Raw genomic sequence first — 18,824 nt, 5'->3', positions numbered from 1 at the left:
AAAGTGAATGATTAAATCCTTATACGATAGAGCCAGAATTACTTGTTCTAACGATAATTCGTTCTTGGAGGAAAAACATTTGTTAACATCTGTTTTATTAAAAAATGATTATAATTTATCGTTTATAAATAAGGAATTTTCAACAATAGACCGAATAAAGCAGAACAACTTAGAACGAGATCCTACAGCATACACAAGGAATAATACGAGGAAAATTACAATACCATACATAAAAGGATTATCAGAAAAACTTAAAAGGATAGGAAATAAATTCAACATTTCAACAACATTTAACACAACAAACACGTTGAGATCTATTTTGTCTAAAACCAAACCTAACAATGAACAAGAAAGGAGAAAGAATTGCATTTATAAAACACCTTGTGAATGCGATCAGTTTTATTTAGGTGAAACATCAAGGCCATTCAATGTTAGAATAAGTGAACATCAATCTTATATTAAAAATAGAGAATTTGATAGATCTCAAATATGTAAACACGCATGGGATAATGAACATAGGGTTCAATGGAATGATTAAAATATAGTCCTAAAAGAAACGGATGGTAAAAAGAAAAAAATCAAAGAAGCGGCTCTAATTATGGTAAATGAGACCAATTGTGTCGTAAATTCCTCGCCAGAATGTAATAGGATCTGGTTACCCATATTGAAAGAGGATGTTATTAAAAGGAAAATACCAGTATTAGTAAGTCAGTAACATATAGAGGATACATCAATTATGTTTTTTAAATAACAAACATATAAAATCAGAATTTGGTGTGTATTGAAGGTAAACTGAATGCACGACCAAATAATTACCATGTCGGGATAGTATTATGAGGTTTTTTTCCTGGTTTTCCCTCATAATTTACTATGGAATCACTAACAGGAGAATTTTACTGTCATCATGACATGTGTTTGTCTTTTTAAAAACGAATTACATGCTATGATTTTTTTCTGACAGATATTCTCAAGTTACAGTTGATTTCATGTAATCGAATGAACTATCTTAAAAGTAAAGTCGTCCCAGGAGCGTAACTCAACAATATTGGCAATATCATTTCAAAGTCCTATACTTTAAAATGTATAATGTATGTCTGAATTGTCAATATAAATGAGTCAGATAAAATTAAATTATTAGAAGAATTTTTCACCAAGTAACAAAAAAACAAAATTTGTTCAATTTACTAATGTTTGTATTTTGAGAACGATTTCCGAAGTGGAAATTGAAACGTCAATAAACGTACTTTAACCTTTAATTGTGGCTTATTCCCACTTAAATATTAATTACTTTAAAATGCCACAAGAAAACAGCTTTAGAACAATATATATATATATATATATATATATATATATATATATATATATATATATATATATATATATATATATAGTACTAATTTACTCGATTAGTACTAATCGAGTAACGACGAGAAGTAGATCCACCAGGCTTGAGAATGGCAAGTGAGACCTTGCCGAAACGTCGCCAAAACAATGGTTTTCAAGAAAACCAGCATTTTACAACGCGGAGTCAAACCCGGAAAAATAGTGACAGCACATATAGCTCCCGCGGAAACCTCAAAACAAACATATATATATATATATATATATATATATATATATATATATATATATATATATATATATATATATATATATATAAGCGGTAGTAACTTTTCACAAATAATGTGGGACAAGTTTTTATTTTCTTTTTTATGAATAAATGTATATGGTAGAATATTTAAATATTAAATAAATCGTTACTCACTAATATGCTCTCCGTGTAAGCATTCCTACAATATCCATTACTCCTATTGAAAACGCACTTTTTAAACTGGTCAGTCAAAAAATCAGTTTCGTCCAAAGAACTCAATGAGTCAATCGAACTTTGTGTAAAATCGACTTTAGTAGTCGACATAGAACTGCTCAAATGTCCGGAATCCTTGCTGAGGCACTGTTTTGGATGGTATGAAGTCGGTACCCGTTCTTCGGACTCGTAACTGGATGCGCTTGAACATGAACCGAACTTTCTATCACTGCCAGTTTCATAACCATTATTGTCGTAATGCTTCGCGTGGTTTTCAGCATACTGCACATTTGTATATTCGCCGTTCAAAAGTTCTGTGGTTGGAATGACTTTGATCGGTTCGAATATTTCCGTGAGGGCACTCGAGTAGTAATTGGATTCTTTTGTTTCTCTGCTTCTTTCGTCGACCAGTCGTCCAGCTCGAGAAACTTTGACCTCTTCCTTTGTAACCGTTGTCGATTTAACACTTAAGGATGTGTCTAGTTTTACGGGAGCTTTTAGGATTCCGGTTTTTATCAATAACGTGTTTAAGAGATCACATGGCGGAACTTGTCCTGTTACTAAAGCTTGCTTAATAGCCAACCCATCTCTACCTTCTAACGTAACTGGAATACCATTGATATATAAAACTTCTTCTTCCTTGATCGATGACTTTTTTTCACAATCTACCACTTTAGCTCCTGGGCCGAGAATAGCTTCTACGGTCTCCTGTATCTCTGGGTCGTCCATCTCTGGAGAACTGAAATAATTACGGGTTAACCAAAATAAACAACATGTAGTATAATTACTAGTAGAGAAAAAGCAAGTCACGACAATATGGTTTTTTTATATTGATTGTACGTTACGGGAGAGTATCAGCAAAATTCGTACTGGAGCTTTGAGAGTTTTTGCAAAACTTCTACCTTTAACCTTAAAGATTTATTTGTAGAATGAATAACACAACACTAATCGCATAATGCTGATAACCTAATAACTTATATTTCTACACAATACAATGCTAGTATAAAAGATAAATCTTACGGACATAATAAATAATAATCAGAGACCTCGGAAGTTTTCAACGTTATCGTTTAACAGCAATAACTTATTTTAATAATTTTTTTAATCGTTATAAAGTATACGTTAGTATTTTCATAAGAAAACTTTATATAATCAAAGGGAAATCACAAGATAAAAAAACAATAAACAAATATATTAATTTGTTATCTATTCATCATAATTTAAAAATCGTTTAATTATATAAAGAACTAGTTTTGCACTGAAATTAAATAAATTTAATAATAAGGAGTGCTAAAATCTGGAGTAGTGTTAAAACAGCGGTATAGACTTAAAAATTCAACGTTTCTTTTCCAATCCCTTGAATTAATCAATCTACTGGTTTCTTTAAATAAGTTGATATTTTTTAAAATTGTTTAGTTTTAATTTCTTCTTCTGATGGATATAATAACATGCTAAGGTGGCAAATAAAGAGTGAAAATATAAAACCCGTTTATTTTACGTCCCTGTACTCTCTTGCTACACTGTAATATGATTTTCCATCTCAATCTCAATAGTTTTAACTTGTCGTCAACACCACTATTTATTACTTCAAAAGTTTAGTCCAATATATCAGTATGTTCAAACAGGTCAAAGATTATGGAGTTTTGTTTGTTTAGGAAGCCATCACTGTCGGAAATGTTTACCTCCAGGGTCTGCTTGCAGATTCCCCACTTAGTGACGAAAAAAAGGTTAGTTTAGGTTAGGTTAGGTGTTATGCCCTCAATCATCCGTTTATCTATTAACTCATATTCCTTCGATTTAGTGCGTGGGCTCCGATGCGTAATTCTCGAAATTGATCCTTTAACCGTATATTAGCCCGCTAAAGATTGTGTCCAAGATATTCTCAAGAATATGTTACGTATTATAGCGGTACCAATACCTTGTTAATATCTACGAAAATTGTGGTAAAAAATATGCAAGAAAAAAGATACAGAACAACAAACAGAAAAGAAGTGAGTAAAATAGATTTAATAGAAGAAAGATTTTGGACCGAACATTACTCATAACTTTTGACTGAAACAAGACCACAATTCACGAACACCATTAGAACAACATATGAAGTGGAATACGATGAAGACGATGAAATAATTGTACAGGAAGTCGAAGATGCAATACGAAATCCAAAAAATCAAAAAGCTTGTGGACCACAAGGTATACTGAACGAATTACTAAAACACAGCCCACGAGTATTGCGGGAATTACTAGCGTATGTTTTCATCTTATTCTATAAAGGACATGACTTACCACAGGAGTGGACAAACGCACATATTAACAACATCTACAAAAAAGGAGATAGCAAGAATTGTTCAAACTGTAGGGGGCTAAGTGTTATAAATTCACTTTCAAGACTCTATGGAAAAATATTAAAAAATAAAATTGAAAAAGAGATGACAGACGTAGAACAACAAAATGGCTTTCGTGTTAGAAGATCCTGTATAGACAGAATATTTTCTCTAAAGCAGGTTATTGAGAAAAGATTAGCCCATAACCTTTTAACTCATGTAGTCTTTAAAGATCTGACAAAGGCATACGATAGTGTAACACTTTCAGTGCTCTGGGTAGTAATGAAAAAACAAGGAATAAATAAAAAAATATAAAAGCAGTACAACAGCTTTAGAAAAATATGATGGTAAACATTAACACTGGAAACAAATTAACTAGAAAAATTCCATTAGCAAGGGTCCAAAGCAAGGCTGATGCATAGCACCTACACTCTTCAAAATATATCTGAATTATGCGCTCTCGGTATGAAGAAGACCATTTCCAATTCTAATCGAAGACGAGAGATTGTGCACGATACACTTCGCTGACGACCAAGCGATTCTAGTTGAAGACGAGAGTGATATAGACTATATGCTTAGAAAACTACAAGAGGAGTACACCAAGTGGGGCCTTACAATTATTATACAACAAACCGAGTATTAACCTACAGGGGAAAAACCAGAAAGCCTACAAATTGAGATGGGAACTATAAAATCAACTGAAACCTTCAAAAACTTGGGAGTTAAAATAACATCAAAAGCAGGGAATAACGAAGTAATACATTTTAGGATTGGCCAAGCAAGATCAGCTATTAGACAGCTACACGGACTATTGTGAAATAATAAAATAACAAAAAAAAAATAAAAGAAGAACTTATAAAACAATAATAGAAAGTATTGGATTGTACGACGCCGAACTTGGGAAATCAATCAAGGACAAATCAAAAATTAAGGCCATGGAAATGGACTATTACAGACGATTGCCGGCACACTAGACTTGATAGGGTGAGGAACGTACACATTAGGAAAGAAATGGAAATTGACCTAGACATAATATATACTATCGAAGCCAAAATACTAAACTAGTATGGACAGCTGCATAGAATGCATGAATATAGATGGCCAAAAAAAATAGAAAAATGGACTCCGCCCACTAGAAGAAAACGAGGTAGACCAAGACGGTAATGGAGGGAATAGTTCGAAGATGGAATGAATATATATATATACAAAAGAAAAAAGAAACGAAATAATTATTCATCGAAAAAGAAAGAACACGAAAATGCCCATTATCGTTTGAAAAGTAAGTAAATGTTGCAATATACTTTATAGCTTTTTTAAAATGGGTAACTAAAAACCAATGAAAATGAAAGGTAAACACGCTAAAAGATGCATATCTTGCTTATATAAAAATCTACTTCAACATTGAACAATTGTTATAAAGTGTAATTATAGATATATTAAAATGGGTTACTATGCAATTTCCTTTATGAATAATTACCAAGAATTGTGTAATCTCTTGCTTATTGGCTAATTTTACAAGACAATATGAAAACCAAAACTCGTGTGGTCAAAGTATCGGTATTGATACTTTGCTACTTCTCACGTCGCAGTTTTTAAATAAATAAGCGACATTGGCTCAGGAATCTTGATCTTTGTACCTTTAAGTAGAATATGGCGATTAAACGATTAAAAAAATTATATGAAAGTATCAAAGTTGAAAGAATTGAAGAAGCAATCATTGAAATGTATTCGAAAATCAATAAATACTTCTCGTCCTATTTGATTCACACACCTAATAAATAAATGTAACATATTTGAGAGTCATGTGAGTATAAATGTACAATTTTAAATGGTACAATTACTGTAAGCAAACTGTGGTTTAGTCCAGGATATGACGAAAAAAATTATAGAAAATCTCTAGATTTTTTTATATGCATCGGTTTGCGTGAAAGTAGTTAAAAAATAGATCAAAGATCAAAATCAATCATATGGCAATATGTGCTTTTCCTATGGGAGTGGTTACCATCACAACTCGGGGGTGGAAAAGTTATCAAAAAAACCAAGTGCAACCGCTAGAATAGTGCATTTTAAGACAAAAAATTTTTGGAGTTATTCGTGACTGAATGTTTGTGGAGTTATTCGTGACATTGCGTAAAAAAAATATATATTTAAACAGTTTTATTTAAAAACTTTGTTTTTAGAGATTAGTTTATCATTACCGTCAACTTAATATTAACAAAGTTATGGCTGCTCGAAAGTAGACTTTTATTCATCGAATACAAAAATCCAAACATATGATGTTGAATAACCTAAAAATGGTAAGTTTTTCATGGAAAACTTATAAATTTTTTTTTTAAAATCTTAAAATAGCCTTTAATGTGGCCACTAGTAAAAGTGATTAGTGTGAAAATTAAGGTAAGTTATAACTAAAATAAAGTCCGCTTAGATTTCTTGTGACGCAGCAAATAACAAAGTCATCCCGCCAAAACCACCCTAGTTGAAAATATTCGTTGTTCATTTGCAACTTACTTCATTTTTATACAAACATTAAATTCTGGAAGTTTACCTGGTATATAAGGCTTAGTTTTGAAAAAATCCGAGTTTAAAGTGAGACACTATTTTCGGAATTTCTAAAAAAATCCCATTTTTTTTCAAAATCATACCGACAACCCTAACTGCGGGTAGAACGAATCATATTCGCAGAGATCATCACTCGTTTCAAGGATTAAACGACATTATTGGAAATAAAGACAAGGATATTGTCTGTCAAGGGATTTGCTATTCGTCATCGCGAATGCTAATCGAACAGGGAATTGAAGCCTTTTGAATGATATTGTGGTATATGAGGGTATCAATGACATACGTGGCAATAGGACGATTTCTCCTTCAAATCGTTCAGTCAAAATGATTGCTTCAATAATAATATTTTTGAAAATATTTTCATATATATATATATATATATATATATTCAGGGATTCTACAGTATTCACTACCTTCCCTCGCTCAACCATTTCCATCTCTCTCTGTTGTCCTATTCTCCATCGTTTAGGTATCTCTTACTCATGGCGTCGTCTACTTCGTTCCTTCAGGATTTTCGGGGTCGTCCTCTTTTCTTCCTTCCTATGGGGCTCCATTCGGTTATTCTCTTTATCCATCTGCTGTCACTAGTTCTTCTTACATGTCCATACCTCTTTAGTCTTTTTTGTTCTATGTATGTTAGTATGTCTGTTTCTATTGACGTTCTTTGCTTTATTTCGTCATTACTTCTCCTATCCATTCTTGTTACTCTGCAGCATCTTCGCAGGCATTCCATCTCTGTTGCTACTATCTTACTGCTGTTTTTCTTGTTTATGATCCAATTTTCAGCCCCATATGTCATAATACTTCGCACTAATGTTTTATAAATCTGTGTTTTTGTCTTTATATTTAGGTGTCTATCCCACCATACTGAGTTAAGATGTCGGATTGCTGGTCTTGTTTTCAACTTTCAAAAATATTTCCGGTAATACTTTTAATGACCAAATCTGGCATATTCTGGGTGGGTTCAAATTGCGTAGCAAAATAATTGGTGAACCAATTTTCAACTGAAGATTGTGAAGTGATATCCCTGGTATATCCACACAATTTAAAAATTATGTTAAATAATTTACGGCTTATCAGGATCAGTATTTAAAAGATATCAGATCACCTGGTAAATGTTGAATCTGGAAGCTAATTTCGTCGACATCAACATTTTTCGCCGTCAAAATTGAACTTCACTGAGCCAATTAGGATTTAAGTAATTATTCAGTATAGTCGGGAAGACACTTACAATTAATTCATGTTTGGTCTCAACAAAAGTGCAAAAATTATCTGGAAGTTTGATGCATTGTGTATTTGGATGCAGTTTTATTTTACTGTTTCCAATGTCCAGCAAATGTTTGGAAAATATTAGCGCCGATAGATCATTTTGCACTGCGACTCTTATGTTAATGGTCAATTGAACCATTTCGACATTTCGCCATAAAAACGCTTGTTTTAAACATTCATTAATCTCATCTGCATATGTAAAGAGAGGAATAACCGGCAATGTATGTCGGAAGTCACCAGGCAGTAGTAAAACAGCACCACCGAATAGTTTATCGTTGCCGTTTAAATCTTGCATATTTCTATGTAATGCTTCGAGTGAATGTTTATGAGTCATAGTACATTCATCCCAGATAACAATTAAACTCGTTTGCATCACTGCAACCATTCCAAATGTTACACATTGCATTTGATTTGCTATGAACATCTAATGGCAGCTTGAGTACTGCATGTGCTTTTCGCTTACCATCTAATAATTTTCTGAATCACCAGTAATAAGTAATTTTAAAGGTTCTGGTGGAGTGGTAAGAGATGGTAACACAACTTTTCCTGATGCTCAACATATGCCAAGTGCTTCATTGTGAAACTCCATTGCCTGACAATTCTGGCATACTCTGTTTATTGCACGAATACCAATTTTCAAATGCGCAGAATAATTAATGTCTGGGGCATATTCAAATGCAAGAAGAACAATTGAAAATTGAATTGAAATTGAAGAAAATGAGCGATTGTTCTTATGTTAATGTGAGCTGTTGTAAATTCTCGTTCTTGTGTTCTGGATGTAGCTATATACTGTTCACGTGCAGCTCTGATTCTTAATATATTCTATCATCGTTGGTCACGATGTGCATGAGATTCTTGTGTACGGTTCTCCTCGATCCCCATTGTCTCTTCATTTATTTGAGTAGTTTGTTCGCCCGATATATTAGCCCTTGCAATTCGTTTACGTATTGCTACTTGGCTACATGCATTGTTGAGGTTTGATATTTTTCGGGGCATTTTACAAAAAAATGATAATTGATATGCTTTAAAACAATTTAAAAAAATAATTGAATAAAATCAAGATAAGAACTAGAAATTCAAAGAAGAGTAGTAAAGGGTAAAAAGTAAAGCTAAACAAAGCTTACTTTTCACTCGCCCTTGTGTTCCGCTTCGAAAACACACACTGGAGATCGAAAATCAGGGTCTACAAAACTATTATCAGGCGAATACTATGTTATGGATGCGAGACGGTGATGACACAAGACACGAAACAAAAGCTGGAAGTCTTCGAAAAGAAAAGTCCCAATTAAGATGTTTGGACCTACTATCAAAAACGGAGTATGGAGATTCAGGTAAAACCATGAACTTTACCAACTGTTCAAAGAGGCACAGATCTCAGAATTCGTTAAATTTAAAACACGTTAAGAACCTGTAAGAAACAGACCTGGAGAAGATCGGCCCGCGACCGGCAAGGATGGAGGCATAGTTTTAAGGAGGCCAAGACTCGATTTGAGCTGTAGCGCTATTGGAGAGAGAGAGAGAGAAAATCAAGATATAAAAATTAACTAAGTAAAATACACCTGTTTTTTTATTTTATTCTAATACTTTATAGAATTTTATGACAATAGAAGTAATCTAAAAATTACCACTGAAAACTGAAGTAACAGTGTAAATAATACAGTAAACTTTTTTAAATTTGCGTAATGTTATTAAAAATATACAATATAGAATACAAGGAAGGCAATTACAATGGTATGGTCACGTGATGAGAATGGAGGAGCAGCGGTGGTCAAAGAAAGCCTTAATGTATGTTCCGCCAGAAAGAAGGAAAAGGGGAAGGCCACCAAATTCCTGGAGAAGAGAAATTACAAAAACAATGCAATCTAGAGGCTTAGAAGAGGGAGATTGGAGAGATAGGAAAAGATGGAGGCTGAAATGCGGGAAGCGGCAATCGCCGTAGGACCCTCGTTATATGATGATGATGATGATATTAAAAATATATAAAATAACACACGGCATAATGATAATAAAATCAAAATAGTATGTATAGGTACTAAGTTAGTTACATTTTGACATACTGGAAATGCCTGTAAACCAACAATAATTATTCATTACTAAGTAACACATGCAAAATAAAACTACGTGAAACAATAAATCAAAGGTTTTACGTTTGTTTTTAAAATTCTATAATCGTCTATAGATTTGTATTTACAAACAGAAAGATTACTATTTACAAAATGCTTTAGGGCCATCACCATTTGTTTGGTGTATAATAAAAAAATTATTAAATAAAATAAAACTTACCGCCCATCAAAATTAATTTATTTAAACCATATATAATGTAGGTTAAATAAACAAATATTAAGTCATAAAACAGCGTTGCTCGATTTTCAATAAATAATGTAATTCATTTAGAATCCTCACTTTGAATTCGAGATGTTAATATTGAATTTTATTTCTTGTTTTAAGGAGATATTATATGAAATGCTTATCATTGCTTAGAACAACTACTGTAAGCTGCCTACATTTGGCGCAAATCAACGACTAAATAAATTATACGATAAATATACACAAAATAATAAACTTATTGAATTAATGCACAAACTTAAATTTTTAACTTTATTGCAGAGAAAATGTTGGAAAATCGTTTTTTATTGTGAATAAACAATATTGAACATTTAAAAATTATTTTTAATTCCAAACATAAATAATTCCGTCACAAATAAAAATATTTTACTCTCCAGTAAAAATCACATTTTGTAAAGAGTTTCATATACAAGTAATCAAAGTTGATATCTGATGATATATGATATAGATCAGTATATTATAACTGTTTGTATGAGAAAATAAAACTCATTTACTATTTTTCCCACAATTTCATCATATTTTCTAGAGTTTAAACAAAACGAAAAAAAAGTAAATAAACGTTAAGTTTGTTAAACGTCACTTTATGTTTAAATGAACTACCACTAAAGTAGAGGTAGAGTCGTAAAAACATTTTGTATAAGGGTATAATGTAACTGTTTGTATGGGAAAATAAAACCGTTGCTTCTACTATTCTCGTTATAATTTCATCATATTTTCTCACCTATTAGACCTTCCTAGGACTTCAAATAAATATTTCAAAACCAAAATAAGACAAATCGATTCAGTCGTTCCCGATAGATATTTTATATATATATATATATATATATATATATATATATATATATATATATATATATATATATATATATATATATATATATGAAAATGACTAAGTTGTCGGGAAGAACCGCCTTGAGAATTTAAAACTCGACGTTTCGGCCCCCATTTTGGACCCATTATCAAGAGGGATATGGTTTCGTTCGAGTTCGGAGTCTTAATCTGCCACTTCCCTCACAAAAGGTGTCAGTGACAAGATGAGTAGAACTCTTAATCTTCTGAACATCAAAACCATCTTCACTACTCACTGTCCAATCTCTTCAGTTCCTTAAAAGACCAAATCCCCAATGAAGACCATGATGTATAGGAGATACCTTGTTTCAGTTGTCCACGTACATAAATAGGATAGACAAACCGACGAATTCATAACCTTATTTACGAACATTCTATATCTGTAAAACATTCCGATACTACTTCAGCCCTAGCCCATCAGCCCATCAGATTCAGACAGGCCACAAAATAGATTTCGAAAAAGCAAAAAACATCGCTACCTTCCGATCCTTAAAATCGAGAATTATTCGTGAATCCATCGAAATTGAAAAACGTCCTAACAGCTCGATGACGCTAAAAGACTGCCAGCAACATGGCGACCCCCCGCCCCAGTCCATCTCGCCCAGATAGTTCCCGCGCATACTAAGGGTATAAAAGCAGCTACACAGGGTAAGACCATTGTAAGACAATGAGTAGTAGAACGATTGAGACCTCAGTGCCGTTTGACGAGTATTTCTACAGAACAAGATACTCGTAACCTAACCCTAACCTAAACAGGAATCCCTCTTGATAATTGCTATATATATATATATATATATATATATATATATATATATATATACATATATATATATATATATACACACAATGTGAGTGAGATTAAAATCTCTCTGAAATGAGGATATCGGTCAAGGAGAAATAAAAAATGAAAAGACTATTTCAATCTTTTAATAGAAAACGTTTCGTACAGTATTTCTGCACTTCTTCAGTTCTAATGATTGCAAAGTCATATTAGATGTCAAACAATGTCAAATGCATATGTTGAGGTGTTACAAAATACATTTAATAAAAACAATATAAGTTACAGTTAAAAAAACACATTTAGAGTTTTTTAAAATTTATACAAACATCCAAAAGTCACAAAAATGTCACAATGTGTTAACAAGAACAATATAATATAATACAATAATTCTATTCTATCGTTGATGTAAAATTATATATATATATATATATATATATATATATATATATATATATATATATATATATCATTATATATATATATATATATATATATATATATATATCTCTTTATAAACAAAGTTGTATATCTTTAAATGGCTCTAAAATTTATCGTAAGTTAAAGTAATAAGTCGGCCATAAGGGTAAGAATACGTAGAACGCCGGCAAACCTGCGCGCTTATTGCTGGTGCTGACAAGCGCTTATTTTCAGCGCTTGCCTGCTTTTACGTGGACAAGTAAAAAGCTGGATATCAGCATCAGTTTGTTTAAAACTTTTCGTAGTGAAAGATGTCGTTGTCACTTAAAAATTTTACATAGAAGGAAGGATGGTGTGCATGAAATTAATCGTGAACGGCGGGAATTCGGGGAGTACCACCACCTCTTTCCGAAGCTAAAAATGGACAGTCAGAGATTCTTTAGATACATGAGGATAAAGTTGGACACATTTAATTACATCCTGAGTAAAGTAGAAGAAAGTTTATCAAAAAAGTGGTGTAACCATCATCAACCCATACTTCCAGAAGAACGATTAGATTTGTTTGAGGTAAGTATAACTTTATTGAAATTGCTGTTTTTACAAAATAATGCAAAGGATAAAAACAACATATAGTATTTATTGGTCGCTGTCCTCCATAAATCCATATGTACTAATATAAAACTGTGAGTCTTGTTCCGATCGAATACTGTGAGTTGTTGATGGTGTTGAAGTATGGGACTGTGGTGGGGAAGGAGATTGCACGGGTAGTAATGGCTGAATTCTAAGCAAATTACTTGGGTACGCAAATTATTGAAGTAATTATTGGATCCTCCCGCGAAATTCTAAAATTCTTTGTGGCATAATCTTTTTTACGTGCGGAAGAATGCTTTCGAAAAAATGCAAGTCTTCGTCTTCAGGCTCCTCATTATTTTTGTTATCGGTCTTTCGAGCCAGGATTTCTAGTTTTTTTCGTTCTATTTCCAGCATAGATGCGATATAATCATTTGTCCTTTGACGTTTAACTATTCGTTTGAATATTGGCTGGGACTTACGAGTCTGTGACATTGTTGCTGTAGGAGGAGTATTGGATGGAGTATTTTGGGGAATCGATGCTGCAGAATCGTCAGAACGAAAAAAGTAATTTCCTACTTCAGCATAATCTAATAAATCTTGGTCATCGGCAGTGTCTAGTGATTGTTCATGTTGAATGAAGACATCCTCATTTTCATCCTCAGTAGCATCAAGAGCTGTCACAGGAGATGCACTGCAATGAGAGTTTTCTTGGTCCCTATGATCTTCAGTTCGGGTCAAATTTCCCGAGCTAGGTCGTGATTTAATGATGTCTTCAGAAAGTACAACGATTTAAAGTAGTGCCACTTACTGGTGTGCTTTTCCCCACCTTCATCTCCAGATTTGGGGCGTTTAATTTTCGACAACTCTGTACTAAACTGATCACGCAAATACTTCCACTTTTTACGCAGTTTGTTTTCTGTAATAAAAGAAAAAACGGGTAAAATATGTACATACAAGAAGGTTCAGAGTTACGAAACTAACTACATTATGGTTAGTCGAATTCCTGTCTGTGTATAGCTATATTTATGAATACTGAAGCTTAATTCAAATTATGCGAATTTATGTTATTTTATTATTACAGGTACATATTATTTGGTTTCAGGTATTTAGCCACAGGAGCATCATTCAAAGCCTTGTCATTTAGTTTCCGAGTGGGTTCATCAACGGTAGGGAACATTTTTAGAGAGGTGGTTACAGTTGTATGGGATAAACTTCGGCCTTTGCATATGCCAGTACCAACCAAACAACTTTTTCTAGAAACTGCTGATTTCTTTGGTCTTTGGAATTTTCTAAATGGGCTTGGGGCAATTGACGGAAAGCATGTCCGAGTTAAGTGTCCAAGTAATTCAGGATCCATGTTTTTTAATTACAAACATTTCTTCTCTGTCGTCTTATAAGGCGTTGCTGATGCGAACTATCGGTTTATATATGGCAAACAAAGTGATGGTGGGACCTTCTAAGCATTTATACGATCTATTATTAAACAAGCAGAAACTTGACATTCCGGAACCCTCATTCTTAACTGGAACGAATGTGAAAGCTCCATATGTGTTTGTTGGAGACGAGACATATCCACTGCTCCCCTACCTCCTTAAACTGTATGCAAGAGATTGTTTGGACATTGATGAGGAAAATTATAATGAACGGTTGTCTCGAATGAGAAAGTCAATTGAATGCGCATTTGGAATTTTATATGCAAAATGGCGTTTGCTTTCGAAGAGCATTGAAACAGATATTGAAATAGTAGATAGTATTATTAAGTGTAGTATTGTTAAGTGTATTATTAAATAGTGTGACAGCTCTTGATGCTACTGAGGATGAAAATGAGGATGTCTTCATTCAACATGAACAATCACTAGACACTGCCGATGACCAAGATTTATTAGATTATGCTGAAGTGTATATTGTGTATTATTATATGTATTTTACACAATACCGTTATAGATATGGAAGGCATAACACATCATTTAGCTGATGCAGCAGTAATTCCTGTGTCAAATAATAAAAAAAACCTCTCGGAAGACCGACAAATGAGTCAAAAAGTGTTAGGGATTTATTCACCACGTACTTTGCCAATAATCCTTTAGTTTATGATGTGTAAACATATTTTTGTAATAGTGCAGAATCTATTTGATTTATTTATTTTTGCTCTAAATGTTATACATGATAGAAATCATATTGTTTAGTTAAGAGTTTCTAAAATATGTCTTAGGACCGACAGGCAGCATGTAACAACAAAAATTAAATAGATACTGTAATATAATAAAATCATTTGTTTAACTTCAATTTTCAGTTGAACACTCACGTCCTTCCAGCACTTTTCCACATAATTCCTGTTGGAATGTTGTTTGACTCGTTTATCCCATATAGCCCGTCTTTCGTATACCAGACTGATCAATTGATCGTTGTCAATTATGTTAATAGATGCTTTTATAGCCTCAAATATTGTGTAAACGCACAAAAACAAACACTCCCAAATACGACTACCAGCGTCCTAGAAGCTGGAAAATAATGTATTGAACATTCTTGTTTGCTGGTCAGCGCCTAGTGCAAACGCCGACAAGTTCAGACAAGCGTCTTGTATGTACCGTTCCATATCAAAGTATGCTAATATACACATGCGCTTGTTGGCGCTTGTCAGCGCTTGCTCGCCAGCGCCGGCGTTCTACGTGTTCCTACCCTTAGAATAGTTTTCGGTTTGTACTTTTGTTGTTTTCGCAGAAAGACAGTTAGAAATTGAGTGTGCGTGCCATGGAAATTACCCACATTGAAAAGGTATAATTTTAGAGGCAAGAACAGATTTTTACTACTCCTCCTATCGATATTTTGTTATCCATTTTTGTAACATCGAACATTTTTGTATCATTAACAACTAAAACGTGAGCAAATAAACGTATAGCAAAAAATAAACATTCATCAGGCTATCGCTGTATATTATTTTAAATTCATAAAGTAAGGTATTTACAATTATATCTCACCTCAAACCCGCCGTGGGTGAAGACATGGTCCTCGAGTCGGATATTTCAAGACCTGAACTTAGTTATCGTCGAAAAAATAGAATTGTTTATTTGTTTGTGATTTTGTCGCTTTAAATTAAAGTCAAGTTAATATTCGTAAAGTAGTGGTGCTATACAACAGTTAGCGAAGTATCTCAAGAATAATTTATCGTCTTTTCATCGGAACTACAAAGGATTCATCGCACATCGTTCGTCGTGTACTTGTGCCATCGTCAATGTTCACCATAGCTTCAAATATTCGCTGTCAACACCATACCTAAGTATGGAAATCCAGCGATTCAAAGTAAGTCATCGAACCATTCACTTCATCCATTCTTGTTGTTTTATTCCTTTCACTGCTCAAAATTAATTAGTAGCAATTTAATAATCTCAGCGTATAATTTAAATTCTTTATTACTGTTTTGTCGTGACAGATTTTAGTTTTTTGAATACTTGTTTTGATTTTTATTTTTGAAGCGAATACTTCTTATCGCTCGGTATGCTGTTTTTTACGAGCGCGAGCGAAATCCTATTTAGCGTGACTCGAATATATATATATATATATATATATATATATATATATATATATATATATATATATATATATAATATACATACATAAATAACAACTGGAGAACGACTTAGCTAATTTTGATTTTAAAATATTTGTTTGAAATAAAATAAAATAGATTAAATAAAATTATATAAAATTAAACAACATTCAATAATAAATAAAATTAAATAAGTAAAACTAAAATTATAAAAAACTAATTAAATCCAAATAAAATTATAAAAAAAAATATAAAAGATTATAAAAAATTATCAAAATTAAATCTATAAAATTGAATAAAATGAAATCAAATTTATCAAATATAAAAAAATTAAATAAAATTAAATAAATATAACTAAAATTCTAAAAAATTATAAAAAATATAATAAATTTAAAAAATTAATTGAAATTAAATACATAATAAAATTATATAAAATTAAATAAAATTAAGTAAAATTAGGTAAAATTAAATAAAATAAATGAAATTAAATACAATTACATAAAAATAATTAAAATGATACAAAATTAAATAAAGGGAGAAAATATTATAAAAATTATAAAAACATTAATAAATTAAACACGCTTTGTTTTTGTTACTTGTGAAAAACTCTTAATAATTTAATTTTATCTGACTGATTTATATTGACAACTCAGACATATTATACATTTTAAACTAGACAACTTTAAAATGATATTACCAATATTCCTGATTTTCGTTCCTGGGTCAATTTTATTGTAAAATAATTCATTCGATTATACTTTATCATTATTATTACGATTACGAAATCAACTTTAACTTGGGAATATCCGTCAGAGTTACGATGTGGAAATTGAAACACCAATAAACTTATTTTAAACCAATTGTGGCTTATTCCCATTCAAAAATTAAGATGCCACAAAAATATAGCTTCAGAACCAAATTATAAATAATTATATGGAATTTAGAAAAATTATAAAAAAATATTAAAATTTTGAAAAATTATAAAAAATATAAAAATTATTAAAAATATAAAATTAATTAAAATTAAATCGAATTAAATAAAATTTTATAAAATTAAAAAATTAAAAATATACCTACAATTATACAGTTATACAAAATTGTAAAAAATTATAAAACATTAAATAAAGGTAAATAAAAAAAATAATATAATTAAATAAAATTAAATAAAATTATTAAATAAAACTAAGTAAAATTATATAAACTTAAATAAAAATTTTAAATAATTATGTAGATAATATTGAAAATGTATATGACGAATAAATTCGATATTATATTTAACAAATTTTATAAATTACTAAAACGATCAAACAAAATTTTTAAAGAAAGAAAGATTTTAATTTTAAAGAACTTAAACGTGTAGTGTTATTACAAAAAATATTAATAATTCAGTAACTAGCACACATAAAATTTCATTAACTTACATGTAGCAATTACACGCTATAAGAAGTGTTCACTTCTGTCAGCACTTCCCAAGTGCCACGCTCGTTTTTTTATTTATTTATATTATTATAAAAATTTAAAATGTTTGAAGTAATTAACAACGACAATGTTTGCAATCCTATTGAGTCCCCCATCTGCCCAGATTAGCACCGGTTTTCCATAAATGATTTTAATTAAATAAATATTATTTACGAAAGAAGATTTTATTTTGAGTTCGAATTCGTTAGTCAAGGTGGGTGGACGTATTCGAGTTTTGTGAATTAGCTGGTGATTGTTTCTTGTAAAATATAAGAAGTGTAATTAGTTGTTAGTTTTGGTATTGATATTTACGGAGAGCATAGAGTTTTTTAAGGCGTAAGTGATGTCAGAAAAAACGGGCGGCGATAAGCCGCCCGATGAACAAAACACTGATAGTGATAATAGCAGGTATGTTCAGCAAATAGATATGAATAACAGTTATAGACCAGGAGATAATGGTCCATTTTATGTGTTTTTGGAACATAAAAATAAAAATTTAGGGAGACTTTTTCCAATTAAAATAGGGCACTTTCTACTTAAAGATGAAATTTTAAAAAAAGATGTAATAAACATTAAATCGGTAGGAGTTAATAGGGTAAAGGTTATTTTTAATACCTTAGAAATAGCCAATAGTTTAGTTAACCACGAAGTTATATTAAAAAATGAGTTAATAGCATTTATACCTAAATTCTACACTCACAAAAAAGGAGTTGTCAGGATGGTAGATACTTTCTTTTCTGAAGAATATTTATTAACGGCTATCAAATCAAACAAACAGGTATCAAGTGTCAATCGTATGAAAAGGAAAATTATAGACTCTGATGTAAACGTAGTTTTGAAAATAGACAAATGATAATAGTAGAATTTTTAGGAAATGAAATTCCAAAATGTATACAAATA

At 31.5% G+C, this 18,824-nt stretch overlaps 1 protein-coding gene across 5 annotated transcripts in view; it reads right to left on the bottom strand.

Moving 5' to 3' along the window:
- LOC140443479 (ras-GEF domain-containing family member 1B-like) overlaps positions 1–18,824 on the bottom strand; it is a 1,395,894-nt gene that overhangs the window by 267,680 nt on the left and 1,109,390 nt on the right. The window contains exon 2 of one of the 5 annotated variants that reach the window (XM_072534787.1): positions 1,766–2,543. The exons of the other annotated variants lie outside the window; for them this stretch is intronic. Coding sequence (XP_072390888.1) covers positions 1,766–2,533 — 768 coding nt within the window. The 5' untranslated portion in view covers positions 2,534–2,543. The remainder of the gene's footprint in view (positions 1–1,765; positions 2,544–18,824) is intronic. 5 annotated transcript variants of the gene reach the window in all.

This window comes from Diabrotica undecimpunctata, chromosome 6 (assembly GCF_040954645.1).
Source record: "Diabrotica undecimpunctata isolate CICGRU chromosome 6, icDiaUnde3, whole genome shotgun sequence".
Lineage (NCBI taxonomy): Eukaryota > Metazoa > Arthropoda > Insecta > Coleoptera > Chrysomelidae > Diabrotica > Diabrotica undecimpunctata.
The sequence above is the reverse complement of the archived record's forward strand: the minus strand, read 5'-3'. Positions and strand labels throughout refer to the sequence as shown.